General features: G+C 54.0%; 1 protein-coding gene across 4 annotated transcripts in view; it reads left to right on the plus strand.

The window, feature by feature from the left end:
• The window catches only part of LOC106861690 (ankyrin repeat and fibronectin type-III domain-containing protein 1-like), a 169,614-nt gene that overhangs the window by 123,559 nt on the left and 28,660 nt on the right, over positions 1–17,395 (plus strand). For 2 of the 4 annotated variants that reach the window (XM_088174688.1, XM_088174690.1), the window contains one exon: positions 4,728–4,856. The exons of the other annotated variants lie outside the window; for them this stretch is intronic. In XM_088174688.1, coding sequence (XP_088030814.1) covers positions 4,728–4,856 — 129 coding nt within the window. The remainder of the gene's footprint in view (positions 1–4,727; positions 4,857–17,395) is intronic. 4 annotated transcript variants of the gene reach the window in all.

Consider the following 17,395-nt stretch of genomic DNA (forward strand, 5'->3'; position numbering starts at 1 on the left):
CCGGGGCAGCTGAGGGATTTGTGTGCTGGAGTGCCGTGTCCGGTGCCGGCTCAGCGAGCTGCCGGAGGCACAGGCTGCCAGCCCACCACATTGGTGCTCTGCCTGCCTTCCCACTGCCTCGCAGGCTAGGGGCTTTGGCAGTCGCCCCCGTGGGGTTGGGCTCCCAGAAAACCTGTGGGGTGAAGGGGTGGGTACAGACCCATGTCACACAGCGCATTGGGGCAGCAGGAGCTGTGCCCTGTGCTTAGCTGGACTCTTCTCCCTAGGCCAGGCTGGGGTCCAAGTGCTGCTCTGGGCACTCTGCTCATCCTTGTTGGACAGTCCCGGGCTCTCAGCACACCCTAGGCTGGGGACAGCACTGTCCCTGTCTCCCTTTAGCAGCAGCCTCTGCCTCTGCCTATCCCTGCCTGCTCTGTTCAGGGTGCTGGGTGCCATGGCTGATGCCAGGGGGGAGTTAGCATGCCAGACCCTGCCTTTCCGTGTGCCTGAAGCAGTGGGCTTAGGGGGCACATATCACGTGGAGGCTGTGCATCACTGTGCCACAGTGGTGGTCCTGCCCTCTGGGAATGCCAGCTCTCTTCTGTCCAAAGCTTTGGAGGAAAGGGCTGAGGATGGCTATTGCTGCAAGAACCTTCAGCACTGATAATTATTTCTGGGAAAAGATGCTGTGTTCTGACTTAAATGCTGACATGGGACTCTGAACACGTGTAATCTGGCTGACAGATGGCAAGTCATAGAGGTGTGATTTATGATACAGCACAGTAGCTGAACAACCTTCTCTGGTTGTCAGGAGACAATTCTTCCTGGTGCTGCGGTTGATGTTCTGATTGATGGCTTTTCCCACGTGTCCCTTTGGTGTGTGGGGACTGCCTTGGCAGGTGCCAGTTGTGCCCATCGTGTCAGCCCTGAGTGCTTGGGTGCTGAGCTGCTGCAGAGATGCTGCCTCTGATGGAGGGCTGAGCAGGTGAGCCCAGATCCTGCCCAGATGGACCTGGAGCAGTGCCCCAAGGCTGGGGAAGCAGTGCTGGCCTTGTCCCCATCCCATGGCTGGGATGGAGCTGGCTCAAGATGACAGTGGCACCTGGGGCTGCCGTTCTCCAGACCAGCACTTGTGGAGCTGTGTGTGGTCCTGATGGGGGAAGGCAGCGAAATCTTACCCATCAGATAAGTGCACAAGGGGAAGGATGCTGAGAAGCACAGAGTCTATTTTACCTGCATGCCCTCTCTGTGCCTCAGTTTCCCTGTTTCTACCTTAAAATCCCTAACACTGATCCTTCATAGGGGACAGGGACATCTGTTATTGTTTGGAGAGTGCTTGGTAAGTAACAGTGTGGTGTCAACAGCATCCCCCTCCCTGTTCTATAGGCTCACCCCCAGTGCCACCCGCAGAGCCCAGACCTGGCACAGTGCCCAGCGCTGGGAGAGCATCCCAGCCCTGGGCACACCATGCCTGTGGGAGCATCCCAGCCCTGTGGGAGTATCCCAGCCCTGGGCACACCATGTCTGTGGGAGCATCCCAGCCCTGTGGGAGTATCCCAGCTCTGGGCACACCATGCCTGTGGGAGCATCCCAGCCCTGGGAGCATTCTGACCCTAGGGGCCTGGAGTAGCTCAGCACAGGAGCTCGGAGGAGCTGAGGAGCAGCATGGCCCTGCTGGGGTGAGGGGCAGTGGGTCGGCTGTGCTCCCAGCGCAGCCATGGCAGAGCAGGTATGATTCATTCCCCCTTCTGCAGCATAGTTTATGTAAAGCAGCTCTGGATAAATCACCAGATGATCTGTAATGTGCTCCTGGCTTCTAATTAGTGATACTTCTGCTGAAGCTTTGGGTCTGGCAGAGGTGAGGGAGGCTGGTTCGTGCTGGATGAGCTGCTGACAGCTCTCAGGGGGGAGGTGGGCTGTCAGAACTGTCACAGCCATTCCTTTACCTCGGATGTAGCAGCTGGAGGTTGTGGCCAGCAGGTCTGGGGAGTGAAATCAGCATCCCAAGATTCTTGGTCAACTTCTGACTCATTCATGGACTGGCTTTGACTTGTCTGTCCTGCGTCAGGCAGATCTGGGCAGCACCTGCCCTGGCCTGGAGAGCATCCATCTCCTGTCTCCCTGTGCCTTGCCCTTGATGCCTTGTCTAGCGACTCACAGCAAGGTCACATGTTCCTGAGCACCCAGGTGGCTTCTCCATCCCCAGCAGCCCACCTTGCCCAAGGGCTAACTCTCCTTCATCCCTAACCCTGATGACAGGCAGCACATTGCCCTGTTTTCACCCACCAGCTCTTCTTCACAGATGCTTTATCCAATCTGAAGGATGCAGTGGCTGCTCCTGCCATGCTGGAGAAGGTGGATACATCCAGGTAAAGCTCCTGGGTGTGTTATTGGCCCTGTGGTGGTCATTGCAAGGGCCATGTACCAGCACCACAGAGGCTCTTGTCACAGGGGCTGCTGCCTTCCTGCATCTGTGCAGGGCATCTAGGATTTCCCAGCCCCTCATGCCTGTTGGGGACCGGTTTGGGAGGGGTGGCTGTAATGGTGCAGGGAGTGTGGTGGAGGTGGGGTCAGCACAGCAGACAGGGCAGGATTCTCCAGGCAATCCCAAGATCTCAGGAGATGAACACCCTCAGCATCCTTTCATCTGGGGCTAGAGCCCTCATTCCTGCAGGGTGGCAGGAGCTCCTCCTGGGCAGGTGGGAAGGGGCAGGAACAGCAAAATGCCACTGAGGAGGTACTATAGGGAACCAGCAGCACCTGTTCCCACTGCCCAGCCCCATTCCTGGGTCAGCCCTGCTCATCCTGGTGTCCACACCATGCCTGGGACTGCTGCAGAGCACTGGTTGTCAATGCCCACCTCTCACTCCTCCCTAAATGGGATCTTCTTCATTCCAGCTGAGCTTTGACACTGGATCAAAGGAGAGTGAGGTGGTGGGGATGGTGTTGGTGCTGGGCTCTGCTCTATGGGCACCAGGATCATTCCTCTTCATTGTCTCTTCCTCCGGCTGTGAGCGAGGGAAAGCTGGGGTTTGGGTTTCTTGTTGGGTTTCTTGTTGGGTTTCTTTTAAGGCAAACCTCATCCTTTACATCAAAGTAGGATTTTTTTCTCAAGAATGCAAAGAATGACCCTGGAAGGTCTGAACAGCTCTTTGCTGGCGGGGACTGGAGAGACAAGAGCCCTCTCCAGAAAGCTGTCTCCACCCCTTGCCCAGCAACAGCAATTCATAAGCTGAAAAATAAATCAATAACCAGTTAATGAATTGAAGATGTCTGTGATTAAAATGTATCGGGGAAAAAATTGTTAGCTGGTCGGGGCTGGCCTAATTACTGTGAGGAAAGGCAGGGAGCTCTCAGTTCTGAAAACCAGCTGCTCTTTTTCTTTTTTTTTGGAGATACTTTGGTTGAGGCAGGAGAGAGGAGAGGAGAGGAGAGGAGAGGAGAGGAGAGGAGAGGAGAGGAGAGGAGAGGAGAGGAGAGGAGAGGAGAGGAGAGGAGAGGAGAGGAGAGGAGAGGAGAGGAGAGGAGAGGAGAGGAGAGGAGAGGAGAGGAGAGGAGAGGAGAGGAGAGGAGAGGAGAGGAGAGGAGAGGAGAGGAGAGGAGAGGAGAGGAGAGGAGAGAGGATTGGCTTTAGCTATGTGTGTAGGTTCAAGTTGCCCCCAGCTCTGTCCCTCATCCCCTAGGACCTCTGTCAAATCCCTCCAGTCCCCTTCCATGCCCAGCCCGGGGCTGGCTGAGCAGTGGGAGCAGGTTGTGCTGGCACATGAAAGGAGGACAAGATGCAGTGGCTGTGACAGCGTGTGTGGCAGGGCTGGCACACAGCCCCAGTGCCTGGTCATGTGCCCAAGTCTGGGTGTCCCAGCTCCCCAGGCTCGTCCTCCACACTGGCAGCAGGGACAGGCTGTGGTGCCATGTCCAGTCTCAGGCTGGGGGTGCCACCCTTGGCACAGGGGGCTCCGGGGCAGAGGGCTAAGGGTCTCTGGGGGGCAGGCATCTCCCAGCCAATCTCAGCCGGTGTGCCTGTGTGCCACTGGGCTTACAGACACGGCGGGTGTGCCCTGTACCAGCAGCTCTCCCCTGGACGGGCTGGGATGGATTGGAATGTGCAGCACATTCCTAGAGCCTTCCGATGTGCTTCTCTTGGTCCCAGGGGCTGGGAGTGACACCGGAGCCCCCCACCTCGTGGGAAGGGGCTTTGTCAGCACAGACGAGTCCTTCAGTTGAATCCGTTTACACATTTCTGTTTCCTCCTCCAAAACCTCTACCATGTCGGCTGATTTCCATGTCCATCCTCCTCAGGGAAGTGGTTCCAGTGTTTGGGAGCCCCAGCTGGGAGGTCACAGGGGCTCCAGGGTTTCCCTGAAGTGTGTGGCCTTTGGTTCAGTCTGTTTTGGTTCTCTCCACCGACGTGTCCCTGGCTGTTTCTTCGGCGCTGGCTGTCACCAGTTGGAGTCTGGGGAGGGATGCACAGCCTGGGGAGGTGATTTTGCTGCACAGGGAGCAGGACCTGGCTCTCTCAGCCTGCCAGGCTGGAGCTCCAGTTTGGTTAACATGGACCTATGCTGGTCCTGGCCTGCTGAGCAATATCAAACCTGCTGCTGTTCCTCCACTTCCCAGCCCCGGGACTCGTGGCTCTGGCCCGCTTCGAGCCCCCTCCTTTCATCACTGAGCACTCCTGGCGCTGTGCCCTGGGTGTGCCTGGAGCAAGGGCTGCAGTGCCATTAACACCTTTCCTCTCCCCTCCCCAGGTCGGAGAGCAGCCTCGCTAGGTTTGCCCACCGCTTGTCGGTGAAGCAGAAGCAGGAGAAGAGAAGGAAAGCTGAGTATGGCTCAGCCGAGCTGTCTGCCTTCCGGCCCAGGTCTCTGAGCATTGAATGGTAAGAGCTGCAGGGACAGGGCTGGGGGAAGAAGCTTCTGCCTCTCCAGTTGCCCTCCTGTTCCCTTTTCCCACTGCTGCCATTGTCGAAGCGCTGTCCTGCGGAACGCACCTACAAACCCCTCCACAGCACAGGCTCCGCTAAGGTGTCAAACCAGAACATCCCCCAGCTGAAGGTCTGTCAGGACTCATGTGGGTAATGGGAGTGTCTGCTGAGCTGGGGCACATGAGCAGCCTCTGGCAACCCCCATCACTGTCTGCTTCCCTTCCCCCAGGAGCAGGAATAAGGAGCCATAGGGAATGGGAGCTGCTAGAGGATGCATCCCATGGTCCCTCACTGCCCAATGCTCCTCTGTGGGATCATCCAGAGCTGAGAGCTGCAGTGGGGTGGTCTCTGTGAGAGATCTGGGATCTGCAGGGACACTTTCAGTGGCTGCATTGTGTCCCCACACCCGGAGTGAGCAGTGAGGGGGTCCCGGGCTGTTCCACTTGAGCCACCCCGGGGGCAGCCCCAAGGCCCAGAGGGATGAAGTGCTCCCTCCTTCCCCACTGCTGCACTGCCTGAGGCCCCTGGTGTGAGCACAGATCTCAAAGGGCTGTCCCCACTCAGCAGGGAGTCATTCGTCCTGGGCTTCTGAGCTCTGATGCAACAGTCTTGGAAGCAGATTACAGCCAGCCATTGCAGTGTTAGAGGTGACCTGTAAGGACATTTAAAAGAGCTGGAAATTGCATTGCTTTCTGCTTCCTTAGATGGATAAAGGAGGGTAAAACTTAAGGGAAAAAAAAAGAGAGAAAAATGCTTAGAAATTGCAAGAATGTAGAGTTTGGTTTTCAATTTCCCTGCTTTTTTTGGAGGTCTTTCTGGCATTTATTGTGTGTTCTAACACTTCAGTGTGAGACTGTGGAACCCTCCTCAAAGGCTTCCTCTATCTGTGAGGTTCCTTGAGCATCAAAGCTCACCAGGTATTAATGAACCAGACAAAGAATTCTGGGTATTTGGGGACAGACTGCTTTCTTCTCCACTTACACAACTTTCTTCCCTTTGCTAAGACAATATATTGAGGAAACCTGGTCTGAAATTACTCTCAATCTCCCAAGGAGACAAATATGTGAATTTGTAATGTAGCAAATAGGGAAACAACAAAGAGCTCATTAAAAACAATCAGAGTTTGTCTTTATTCATAACAAAGAAGCATGAGAAGCCAGCAAATCTTTTTCCCCTCTAAATGTGTCTTTGAAGCCCCCGGGTCCCAGTTTAGCCCTGTTGGGGGATATTTGTGGTACATTTTCCCCCACTCCATAGCGTTTTCCTGGGGGAAACCATCTGTCTTGCATTTGGCAAACCACCTTGTGCGGCAGCGACTCGCAGCTGTGGTAGACGATGCTCTTTTAGAGGGATTTTATGAAGCAGCCTGGAAAGGAGCTCTGGATGAGGAGGGACTGCCTTTGCCTTTGGTTTGCTGTGTACCATTGTGCCAGAGCTCAGGCTGTGAGGCTGAGAGAGACAGACCCAATGTCCCCGTCCTGCAGGGACACAGACACAGCCAGGCAGGACTCCCACCCTGTACTGGCTGTTTTATCCATGGCTTGGAGTCTTGAGCTGGATCAGGTATGGCCCTGGCAGCCAGGATTGGGTGGGTTGGACTGCTGGAGCTCAGGTGCTGGCAGGGCACAGAGGGGTCACCCCAGAGGGACACAATGATGAGGGGTGGCAGTGGGCTGGGGACGCTGCCTGCTGCCTGCTCCCATCCATCTCACATGCACAGGTCCTCAGAGAGGCATTTGGAGATTTTTCCAGCCTTTTCTGCAGCCATGACCTGCTAAGGGACCTCCTGGCCTTTTCCTTGGTGTGAAACAGCTTTTCTCTGTGTTCCCTGTACATCACCAGGGATCTGTGCTCATCGCAGCAGGATCAGCACTCAGTCACTCCAAACCATCCTGGGCTGCAGGTGAGGCTGCTCCTCTGTGCTCTGATGGGAAGCTTGGTTCATATTCTGTGAAATCTACAGATGCCTAATTTGTCTTCCAGAGCAAATACCTACCCGCATCAAATCTGCCTGTATTTACAACCCAGGGTTACCACTGCATCCTTTCACCTGCCTCAGCACAGAGGTGAACACCCACACTGTGTGTGACAGGTTCAGCTCATCCCACATGGGTAGGAGTGGCATGGAAGAGCAATGGACCATGTTTTCCCAAATCAGCAGCTCCTGACAATCCTGCCCATCTTGACCCCAAGGCTTGAAGGCAAAGGACAGTTTCTCAACCTGCTGTTGCCTGTTGCCAAGGAGGAGGTAGAAAAGCATGACATCATCTGTGCTCTTTGCATTGAAAAGCTAGGTGTCAGTCTGGGGCAGGGATTAGGGTTTCCTGCTTGAAATTCCTACAAATGCATTGTCAGTACAACCCATCCCCACACAGGGCAAGCTGAGGCAGTTTTCCAGTGTTCCGAGTTATCCAGGTGCTCAGCGTAGGGGTGGATGGAGCCGAGGTAGAAGAGAAGGAGCTGCACAGGGTCACAGAGTCTGCTTGATACTGTGTTCCTGCACTGAGCACAGCCAGGCAGGACAGGACACAGATGCCTTCACCTCCACTTGGCCCTTCTTCAGTGCCAGGAGCCCTGGGCCAGGAGGTGCAGTTCTTTGCTGCCATGGTGAATAAAGGGCTGGATGTCCCATGCTGCTGTCCCAGCCCAGAGATGCTCCCAAGGCAGCTCTCGCAGAGTCCATCAGAGCACATCTCCCTGGCTCAGTGGCTGGGACATGCTGATGGGTCGTGCTCCCCCAGGCACAAGGGCAGCTCTATTCCCATGGCACGTGTTCCTGTGCTGCACCAGGCCAGTGCAGCATGGCCCTGCTCCCCTGCCAGGCCAGCAGCAAGCAAAGCCCTGTTAGTTCCACTTATTAAAAACAAAATTGCGGGGGGGGAAGGGAGAGAAGGCAGAGTAAAAGTGAAGTATTGAGAAAACACTTCTTTCATTCATACGTTGTTTACTGAAATAAATACTTCATTATTAGGCCTTTTTTAGGGTATTTTTTTAAAGCCAGCGCCACAAAGTCCCCAGTGTTCAGGCCTGTGAATGGGCTAGATCACCTCAGCCCATGGCTCCCTGTGCTGATGTCCTGCTGCCGGGAGGTGCTGGAGAGGAGCTTTCCCAGTCTTCGGGAGAAACCTGGGGGGCTGCACGTCTGACTTTGCCCAGGTTTGCTGATTCCCTTCTCCTCTTTGCTGGATGGTGTGCTGGGTCATCAAGGCTGCTTGTGCTCCAGATGAGGCAAAACCTGGTAACTAAGGCAAGGAAGAGTTTGGGATTTCATTTATATTAAAGCTCTGCTTTCTGTGGTCTCTGGTCCTAATCTAGCTCCCAAGCCTAAACAGCACAAGGCTACTAAAGCACTTTTGACTTGAAGCCCACCACATTCTGCTGTTGGAGTGAAGAAGGTGAAAGCTGGTGATTCCCATGGAGACCTCACACTGTCCTACATCGCCAAAACTCCAACAATCCCTGTTATCCCCACTTAGAGTGAGCTGAGGCCTCCTCTCCTCCAGTGCCTGTTACCTGAGATCTGCTTCACATTTATCTTCCCTCTTAAGAGAAGCTTAATCCAATGGAAGGGCTGCGATCCCTGGTTTGCTCTTGTGTGGGCAGAACTGGGAGCCTCTGTTCCCTCTCACATCCTCTCAGCTCCATTGCTCATTGGGAGCTTTAGCCCTGTCAGGTTTGTCCTTCCGAAATCCTTTTGTCCCTTCCTTTTCCTTTCTAGCTCTACCTCTGGTTTTCCTTCTTCTGTTTGTTCCTGGGCTTGCTTTTCCCCCACACTCCTTTTCCCATACTCACCACTTGTTCACCCTGATTTCCGTCTATTTTCTTCTTCATTGCTTACTCACTGCTTTTTCTCTTCGGGCTGCTCTCATTTTCCCTGTCAGACAGCCTCCTTGTGATCCACGGTCGGAATAGCCTATTCCCATGGCAGCTCAGGAAAAATGCATCACATTCCTGTCTCCCTCCATGCTGTTATCTCGGTTCTGCTCCTTGGCTGCCCACCACGAGGCTGAAGCCATGCTGGCAGCAGTGTGTCTGTTCTTGGCGACAGGCTGCTGCCTCGGGCTCAGCCCTGCCTGCAGATTGTTTTCCTGCCTGACCCCTGGCACGGCCCTGGATCCCAGCTCCTCACTGCCGAACGCTGGGATGTGCCTGGAACTGTCTGCCCAGCAGCCACCGTGCAGACCACACAGGCCCAGGTGAAAGGTGCCAAGTGAGCAGGAGCCACCGGACATGGCAACCTTGCTGGCTTGGTGGAGGTGGCACGTGTGATGCTGCTGCACTCCGCCTCATGTTTTGGGTTTGGTTATTAAGAAGTTTTTGAGGGAACTGTTTTCATTAAGGTTATTTAAAGTGTCGTAGTGTAATGTTTCCTCTTTAAGTGGTCTCAAGTGGTGTGGAGGTTCTCCCTGTGTGGCTGGGCATGGAATCCGTGCTGTGGAAGTGCTTCCTAACATTGGTGCTGTTGCTGCTGTGGGCAAGCAGCCATATGACCTGTCCCCATCCATGAGGTCCTCATCTCTGGCACCAAGTGCTGTGGTCCTGGTGGAGCTGCAGGGCTTGGGGGAGATGCCGAGCTGCCGACTGATCCATCTCACTGTTCCTGATCCAGTGCATGGCAGTGCTGCTGTTGCACAGCTCACTGAGAGCCTGGTGCTGTTCCCACAGCTGTCCACAGTCATGTGGAACTGTCCCCAGGACTCTCTGTGTGACATCTGTCCCTTTGTCAGCCAGCCAGCGCAAAGTGAGTTGTCATCAACTTTTTGGTAGGCAAAGAGTAGCAGCATGATGAAGACGGCAGGCTCAGAGCCTCCTCCAGGTTTCACAGCCCTGCTCGAGTTGTCAGACTCCAGAGAAGTCTTGGAGATCTCTCTCTTCCCAGACCAGGAAACTCTTAGCCTGAGTGAGGGAAAACAAAGAAAATGAGGCCCTGAGCCTTGCATTGGAAGGGGAGGAATGCGAGAGCCTGGTAGCTGTAGGGACATGTGGGAGTGAGGAGATGCTCCAGGCAGTCTGAGCTGCGGGCACCGCATTGGCAGCGCCTTCTGTGGGTGACCAGCCCCATGCCGCCGGTGCCAGCCGCGGACCCGGGGTGAAACACAGCTCCCAGCCCGGGTGTGACCCGAGGTGGATGGAGCACAGCCCCCAGGCTCAGCCCGGGTGTGCCGAGCGCAGGTCCCGGCTGGGCCGGCGCGGCGCTGAAACGAAACGCGAGGCGCTTTGTCTCAACTGGGAGCGCTTTAAGCCCTCGCTGGGGAACAATGGCCAAGCTATGGGGTCATTTGTTCTGGTATTTCAGCAGCTCCTCATGATTTATGGGATGTTTTGTTCTGCTGCTTGTTTTAGCTTCCCCCTCTCCACCCTCCCAGTCTCCATCCCTTCTCCATTTCAGCTCCTCCTCCCCCTGCTCCCAATTCCCCTAATAGCTGTGGAGCCTGTGTGCCTTATGAAGTCATGGTATCTGTGACTTATTGAATTAGCCGGATGGGAGCTGGACTTCCACAGTGCGCCAGGCTCTGCTGGGGTGTCCGAGCTCCCAGAGCCAGCCCGTGGCAGGGCCCCCTGCCCGGGGCTCCGTGCAGCCGGAGCTTCCCCCATGTGGCACATGGACCTTGCTTGCCATCAGCAGGACGCTGCACAGTTGGTTTAGAGGCATTAAATGTGGTCAAGAGGAGCTGCAGCCCCAGCGAACAAGGAGGGCTCTATCTGCAGAGACATTCTTGTGCCAGGGGCTCTGCTGCTGTTCTGATGCTGCCATCCCCTCAGCTCACCTCTCTGCGACTGAGGTGGGTGCCAGGCAGGGAGCCCCAGAGGTCCTGGTGTTGAACTATACGTGAGGCAATGTGGTTCAAGAGCTTGATGGTGTCCCCAGCAGCCTGAGAATGGCCATGGCCAGTGCCTCTGGATGTACTGGGAGAGCAGGGGTTCACACCCCTTCCCCAGAGCTGGAGGGACAATGATTTAACAATGACTGAGAGGGACATGCTGATGGGGGTGGGTAGGAGCGAACATCTCCCTGAAAGTCGGGTTAACCTCAGGAAAGCATTGCAAAGGAATAATTTACTTGTGAACGATCACTTTTTATCCTCATTTTCTGAGTTGCCTGCAGGCAGGCAGAGGCTGGAGGGCAGCTGCTGGTCCCGGTGGGACTGCAGCCAGTCCTTAGCCCAGAGGCAGCTCTGGCAGAGGAGTCATGGTTCTGCATCCTGACCTATGGGTGCAGATGGGAAAGGAGAGATCTTGTGCCTCCCCTCCTGATGCCACAAGCCTCTGGGAGCCCAGTTTTTCTCCTCAGGAGAGGCAGCTCAGCTTGTGATTACAATGAGACTGGAGAGCAGAGCGAGACCTGGACCCTCTCTGTGCTGCCACAGGCTCCAGCAGGTCCAGCACTCTCATATTCATTTGTTTCTCATGTCACTGCAGTGGGAGAAATTGAGCCCTCTGGGGAAGCAACAGAAGGAAAATATTTAGAGAAGACTGATGTTCAGGTTCTCTCTGTCTGGGACCTGAGCCCTCAGCCAGATCCCTTCCTCTCTGAGATCACAGGCAACAAATAACATTTAAAAGACAAATATAAAATATTGTGCTGATTTGGTGCTCTGGCCACTTTCCTCTACTGGTGGGTGATACCTCCAATAAGATTATTTCTCAGTCCATTACCCTCAGCACACTTTAATTTCTCTCAAATAGCCCAATTGCCTGATTTGTTTTGTTTTATTGTCGTCATCCCTCTGCCATTTCCCATGGCCAGGATCTGCAAAGCAGGATGAATGCCTTGGCCACTGCTGAAGAGTGTGGAGGATGCTCTGCAGGATCTCCACTGGTTCTTCTCCATGTACGTGCCTCTGCCTGGAAGGTGCCAGTGGATTTCTACAATAGGCAACCCAATCACCATGGATATACTGGGTAGATTGCAGAAATGTCACAATCCTTGGTATAAAAGGGAAACCTCATGGGTATCAAAATCAGTGCAAGTTAAGCCTTTCCACACCACCTGGTATTCCCATGGAATCATAGGAAGGTTTAGGATGGAACAGACCTTAAAGCTCTTCTTGTTCCATCCCCTGCCATGGGCAGGGATACCTTCCACTAGCCCAGGTTGTTCCAAGCCCTGTCCAGCCTGGCCTTGGACGCTTCAAGGGATCCAGGGGCAGCCACAGCTTCTCTGGGCGCCCTGTGCCAGGGCCTCTCCAGCCTCACAGGGAGCAATTCCTTCCCAATATCCAGCCTTAACCTTTTGGTGTGAAGCCATTCCCCCTTATTCATCACTAAATAGTGCCAGTGCACTGGATTTGGAAGGTCTTTGCTCTCCCAATCCCCTTATCCAGCACATGAAAGTATCTCAGTATGTTTCTTTTAATGGGAATATCCATAATAGTCTTGGTTTCCTACTACTGGTCAGCCCTTCAACTCTCCAGCCATGAACCTCCTCCTCCATGAGCCAGTTTGGACTTGGGGAAGGGCAGTGTGGAGGAGTTGCGTGTCCAGATCAGCTCCAGCAAGGGCAGCAGCTCACTCCCGTTCTGGAATGCCAGGCTGCACTCCCTCCATCCTCGGAAGCAGAAGGGATCACTGGTCCTGCTGCTAATGCATCTGGAGACACTGGGTCAGGAAACACAGAAGCATGGACGTACCTAGATAGTCCTGACAACTGGCACTTCCAAGGTATTCTAGTACTTCTAATCCTTCCTTGTTGCTTGAGCAGTGGCAGTCACTGTTGGGCAGGTTTCCTCTGCTCTTGGATAGTTTTCCTCTGGCAGAGACAATTCCGCCTGCCAGGGCTTCAGGAACCTCCTGTTTATCTTCCTGGAGAGTGTCTCACAGTGCCAGGTTGATATTGGATCTACTGGCTTGGATGCTGGCAGGATGGGCAGCACTCTCTGGGGAGTCCAAATGAGAGGGAGGAGTTAGCCCAGGACATTGGGACAAGGAGGACCATGTGCTAGGACCTTTTTTCACCTTTGATGGAGTCTTACTGAGCACTGACTCTTCCCCATCCCTCATACTCACCCTTCCTGTGTGGGCTGGATCTTTTCAGGGAAGTTGTGAGCCCGTAGCTTCCACATCCTCTGAGCCTTATGCCTGGTGGATGTCAGAGAGGAAAGTTATGCTCCCTTCCACTCCTGACTTCCATATTCCCTCCCTTTCTCCTCAAAATTAAACTATTCATCCATCTACCCCAGAAGTTCCCTCCCCAGGGACATTCCTCTCCCTGTCTCACTTTGCCTTTGCTGCCTTTATTTTTCTGGTAACAGGGAAGGTCAGACAGGGATGAAGATCTTCTGCCACAAGGAACTGTTGGGCAATATGGACGAGAATTTCCCACATAGGCAGTGCCAGATAGTGCAGATCTGATAGATTTCAGGCCAGGAAAAGGCAAGGTTCATGCCTGGCCGTGTCCAAAGTGAAACTGGACACTTGGCAGCAGGTGCCAGTGTCACACTGAGAAAATGCATGTGGTCTTCACCCTGCCCACAGTGCAGAGGTTCATCCGAGCCCCCTCCAGGTCTGTTCAGAGTCTGGTTTCCATCCAAGAAATGTCCCAACAGGGACTGCCAGGGCTCATCAGGCACTAACTGGGAGTTAATCTCCTGCCTGTAGTCAGGGCAGGTTTCTTACTAATGGGTTCATACAACCATAGAATCATGGAGGGGCTTTGTTTTGCCCATCCCTTCCCTAGAGAGGTCTGAGCTCTCCTTAACCTTCAGTCATAAGATCATGGAATGGTTTGAGTTGGAAGGGGCATTCAAGATCATCTCATTCCAACCCCCTGCCATGGGCAGGGACACCGTCCATTATCCCAGGTTACTCCAAGTCCCATCCAGCCTGGCCTTGGACACTGCCAGGGATCCAGGGGCAGCCACAGCTTCTCTGGTCACCCTGCACCAGGTCATCACCTCTATTGCAGGGAAGAAATTCCTCCCAATACCCAATCTAAATTTGCCCTCCTTCAGCCTAAAGCCATTCCTCCTTGTCGTATCACTGCCCGCCCTTCCAAAAATTGCCTCTGCAGCCCTCCTGCCCTTTAGGCACTGGAAGGGGCTCTGAGGTTTCCCAGGAGTCTTCTCCAGGCTGAACACTCCCAACTCTCTCAGTCTCCAGAGCGTCAGCCCTTGGAGCATCTTCATGGCCTCCTCTGGAATCTCTCCAACAAGTCTACTTCTTTCTTGTGCTGCGTTCTTGATTTGCTGTAAAAAGCTGTTTTTCATGAGCTTTGAAAAATGAACATGTGACATTACGTAGGGTTTGTTAAGCATGGCCACAGAACAGCTGCTGAGATGAGCAGAGCTCTGAGGAACATATCTTCTTGGTGTTGTCAGGATGGGTTCTGGCCCACTGGCCCAAAAGGAGCCACTGTCACCTCAGGGGGGACTCTGGCTTGTTGAGCTGTGGTCTCCATACAAACCCTGCAGGTTTCCTAGTATGGGGTTGTCGAGGGCCCTGAGAGGGCAGGGACTGCAGGATGACCTGGCACCGTAGTTACTCACCTCTTCCCCTGTTCTTGCTTCTCCTCTGCACCCCCGACCCCACATTTAAGGTCAGAACCCAAACTGACTTACCAGAGCTTCTGAGCTTCACCCGCTGCAGAGAGGACTGGGGTACCTGTAGTACCTATGGTTTCTCCTGGCCCACTGAGCAGCTGAGGGCAAGAGTTGGCCCTCCTTGTCCCTCAGCTTCTCACTCTTTAAAAGGAGCAAGGCATGCTGACCTCCTTTTTCAGGCACTTTGGCATTCCTGCTCATGGAGAGAGACTGGAAGAAGATGATCTTTCAGGTCCTTTCCAACCCAAACCATTCCAGGATCTTCTGATTCTGTGAGAGCTGCTGGTGAAGGAGCTGCTGTTGCTCTAGGACACCTGGCATCTGGGGTCTCGTGTTGGTCATCCCCCAGACCCACGGCTGACTTGTGGGCTTGCTCTGAGCTTACAGCTCAAGTTTTCCTGTTAGTCTTTGTACATCAGCTTGTGCTGGCACTGCAGGTAAGACCTCCAAGGTCAGGGTTTGTGTACTGTAAGTGATGTCCAGAGAGGCTGAAACTTCTGCCCAGGGAGCAGGGTCTAAAAAAAGTGTCTTTTTTTTCATTCCCAAGCAGCATTCTCATTCATAAGCATCTTCCCTCGGGAGGAGAGGGCAGTTACTGTGGTCAGAGGCAGTGACAGGAGCAGAGATAGTCTGGGGAGATCCAGGCAGATATGATCTTAACCCAAATTCTTTTGGGTGTATGTGCTGGTTTGAAAGCAAAACCAGTGAGAGACTCCCAAGTTCAGAAATACAATTTAATAGGAAAAAAGAGAAAAAATAAAATATATGCAATAGTACAAAAGAAAACCACTGACAGAATCAGAATACAACCTGACACCCCGCTAGTTAGGGTGGTGGTAGCAGTCCCGATGAAGTGGTCTTGTTGAAGTGGTGATCCTGTAGAAAGGTCTGGTAGCTCTTGTTCTCTGTAAACCAGTGGGTAAGGGCAACTTTGGTGTTCCAAATCTCAAATTTTATCTAGGTAGGAAATGCTTGGCTCCTCCCCCTGAGTGGAGCATCTCCCAATGGGATGATGTAATTTTATTAGTCATGCAGTGGCACTCAATGGCCCATTAACAGAAGATATCTTCCTGGAGGAAGGATGGGTTGTGGAAAAGATAAAGAACACTGCCCCACCTGGTTTTTAACAGATGGTCCATTAACAGAGGGTATCTTTCCCAGAGACAAGGGTCACTGCCCCGCCTGGTTTCAACAGATGGTGTAGAATACATACTTTTGGGCACATCTTTACATTGTAACCTAGGACAGTTTAAATGTCACTGTGCACCAGGCCCTGGAGTTGTAGGGTGCTCACTCCCCCTGTGTGCTGGAGCCATCAGCCTCTGCAAGCCTGGCCTGTGTCAGAGGACAGAGTCCTGAAAGAGTGACCCATCAGAGACTCCTGGGGGATCAGTCCCTGCTGTCCCATGCCAGGGACCAGCCCCAGGCGCAGAGGCACTTGGTGAGGCTGCGTTGTGATTCCTCCCAGAGCGGACTGCTCTGCGTCCAGATCTCCTTGGGAAGTGGGACCGGGCGAAGACAAGGCTTTGCTGGTGCAGGTTTTTCGAGCTCTGACATGTGCCTTGTCCCTGCTTGTGCCCCTGTCCTCCTGCTCCATCCTCCCTGCACGAGCCGGGCTCCAAAGCCAAGTCGTGCTGTGCCCACAGGTCTGTGCGGGCAGGCAACCTGGACTGGGTTTTCTGTGCCCTGAAATTCCGCACAGATAAGCTGCTGTGGCATTTAGTCAGTGCTCCTGTTTTTCCTGACTGTGCCTGGTGTCCTGCTGCTGTCCAGCTGGGATCTCAGTGGTGAGCACACTCCTGGAGTTCTGGGAGCCAGGAGATGGAATTCCTGCCTGATCTCTGCAAGTGGAAGATGGATTCTGCCAGGAGATCCCATCCTCCCACTACAGTCCTGGCTCTGCTCTGCCCCGGTCATGAGCTCTGGAACGCTCGTGGCAGGCAGGAAAGTTTTGCTTATGGAGAGGAGCTCAACCGGGTGAACTTCACATGAACTCGGAGTTTCTCTGGCTGTTTTCTTTCCTGATGATGCAGGCAGGTCAGGATGGGGATCCTGCACTGCACAGGGACCCAAGGCTGTCTTTGTCGTGCACCAGCATGATCACGTCATTCTTCTGAAGGACAGGGGCAGCTTCAACCTCTGCTCTCTGTGACCAGGGACAGGACCCAGGGAATGGCTAGAGCTGTTCCAGGGCAGGGTCGGGCTGGATCTCTCACAAAGGTTCTTCCCCAGAGGGTGCTGGGCACTGCCCAGGCTGCCCAGGGAATGGGCACGGCCTCAAGGCTGCCAGAACTCCAGGACTGTTTGGGTAATGATCTCAGGCACAGGATGGGATTGTGGGAATGTCTGTGCAGGGCCAGGGGCTGGACTTCTGACCTTTGTTGGTCCCTTCCAGCTCTGGCTACTCCAGGATTCTGTAATTCTTGGTGTCCAGGCAGGAACACCAGCAGACAGGTGGAGCTATTCCTGTGTTACACTGGGACTGTGCTGTTGTAACTTTTGCTCTCCCTGGTCCCAGGGGATGGTGGGCACCCCATCGCAGCACCAGGCCTGCTCAGTGGCCTGTGCTTTAGTGGCCTGCTCAGGGTCACCCAGGTGGTCTGTGAGAGAGTTAAATTCCCCTCCTCATGATGCTCCCACACTTTACCTAGAGGTCACTCTTACTACCTCCCTTGTCTGCATTCAAACCACAGAAAAATTGGGGTAATGGAGCAAGGGAAGCCCTTAGGGCTGTGGGCTCGTTGGGTCAATGATGGGAAGGTGTGATTGCAGCATGAGCCACCTGTGTGAACACTGGGACAAGCTGTGGCATCCTAGGCCAGCCTGTGGCAGGGCACAGTGGGCACAGTGGGGTTTCCCAGATCTGTGAGCATCTTGGTCCTGAGGAAGCTCTTGCAGCACATGTGAAAAGCACAGCGAGGAGTATGGTGGGAAGAGCTGGGTATCTGAGGAGCA

This window comes from Sturnus vulgaris, chromosome 16 (assembly GCF_052056855.1).
Source record: "Sturnus vulgaris isolate bStuVul1 chromosome 16, bStuVul1.hap1, whole genome shotgun sequence".
Taxonomy (NCBI): Eukaryota; Metazoa; Chordata; class Aves; order Passeriformes; family Sturnidae; genus Sturnus; species Sturnus vulgaris.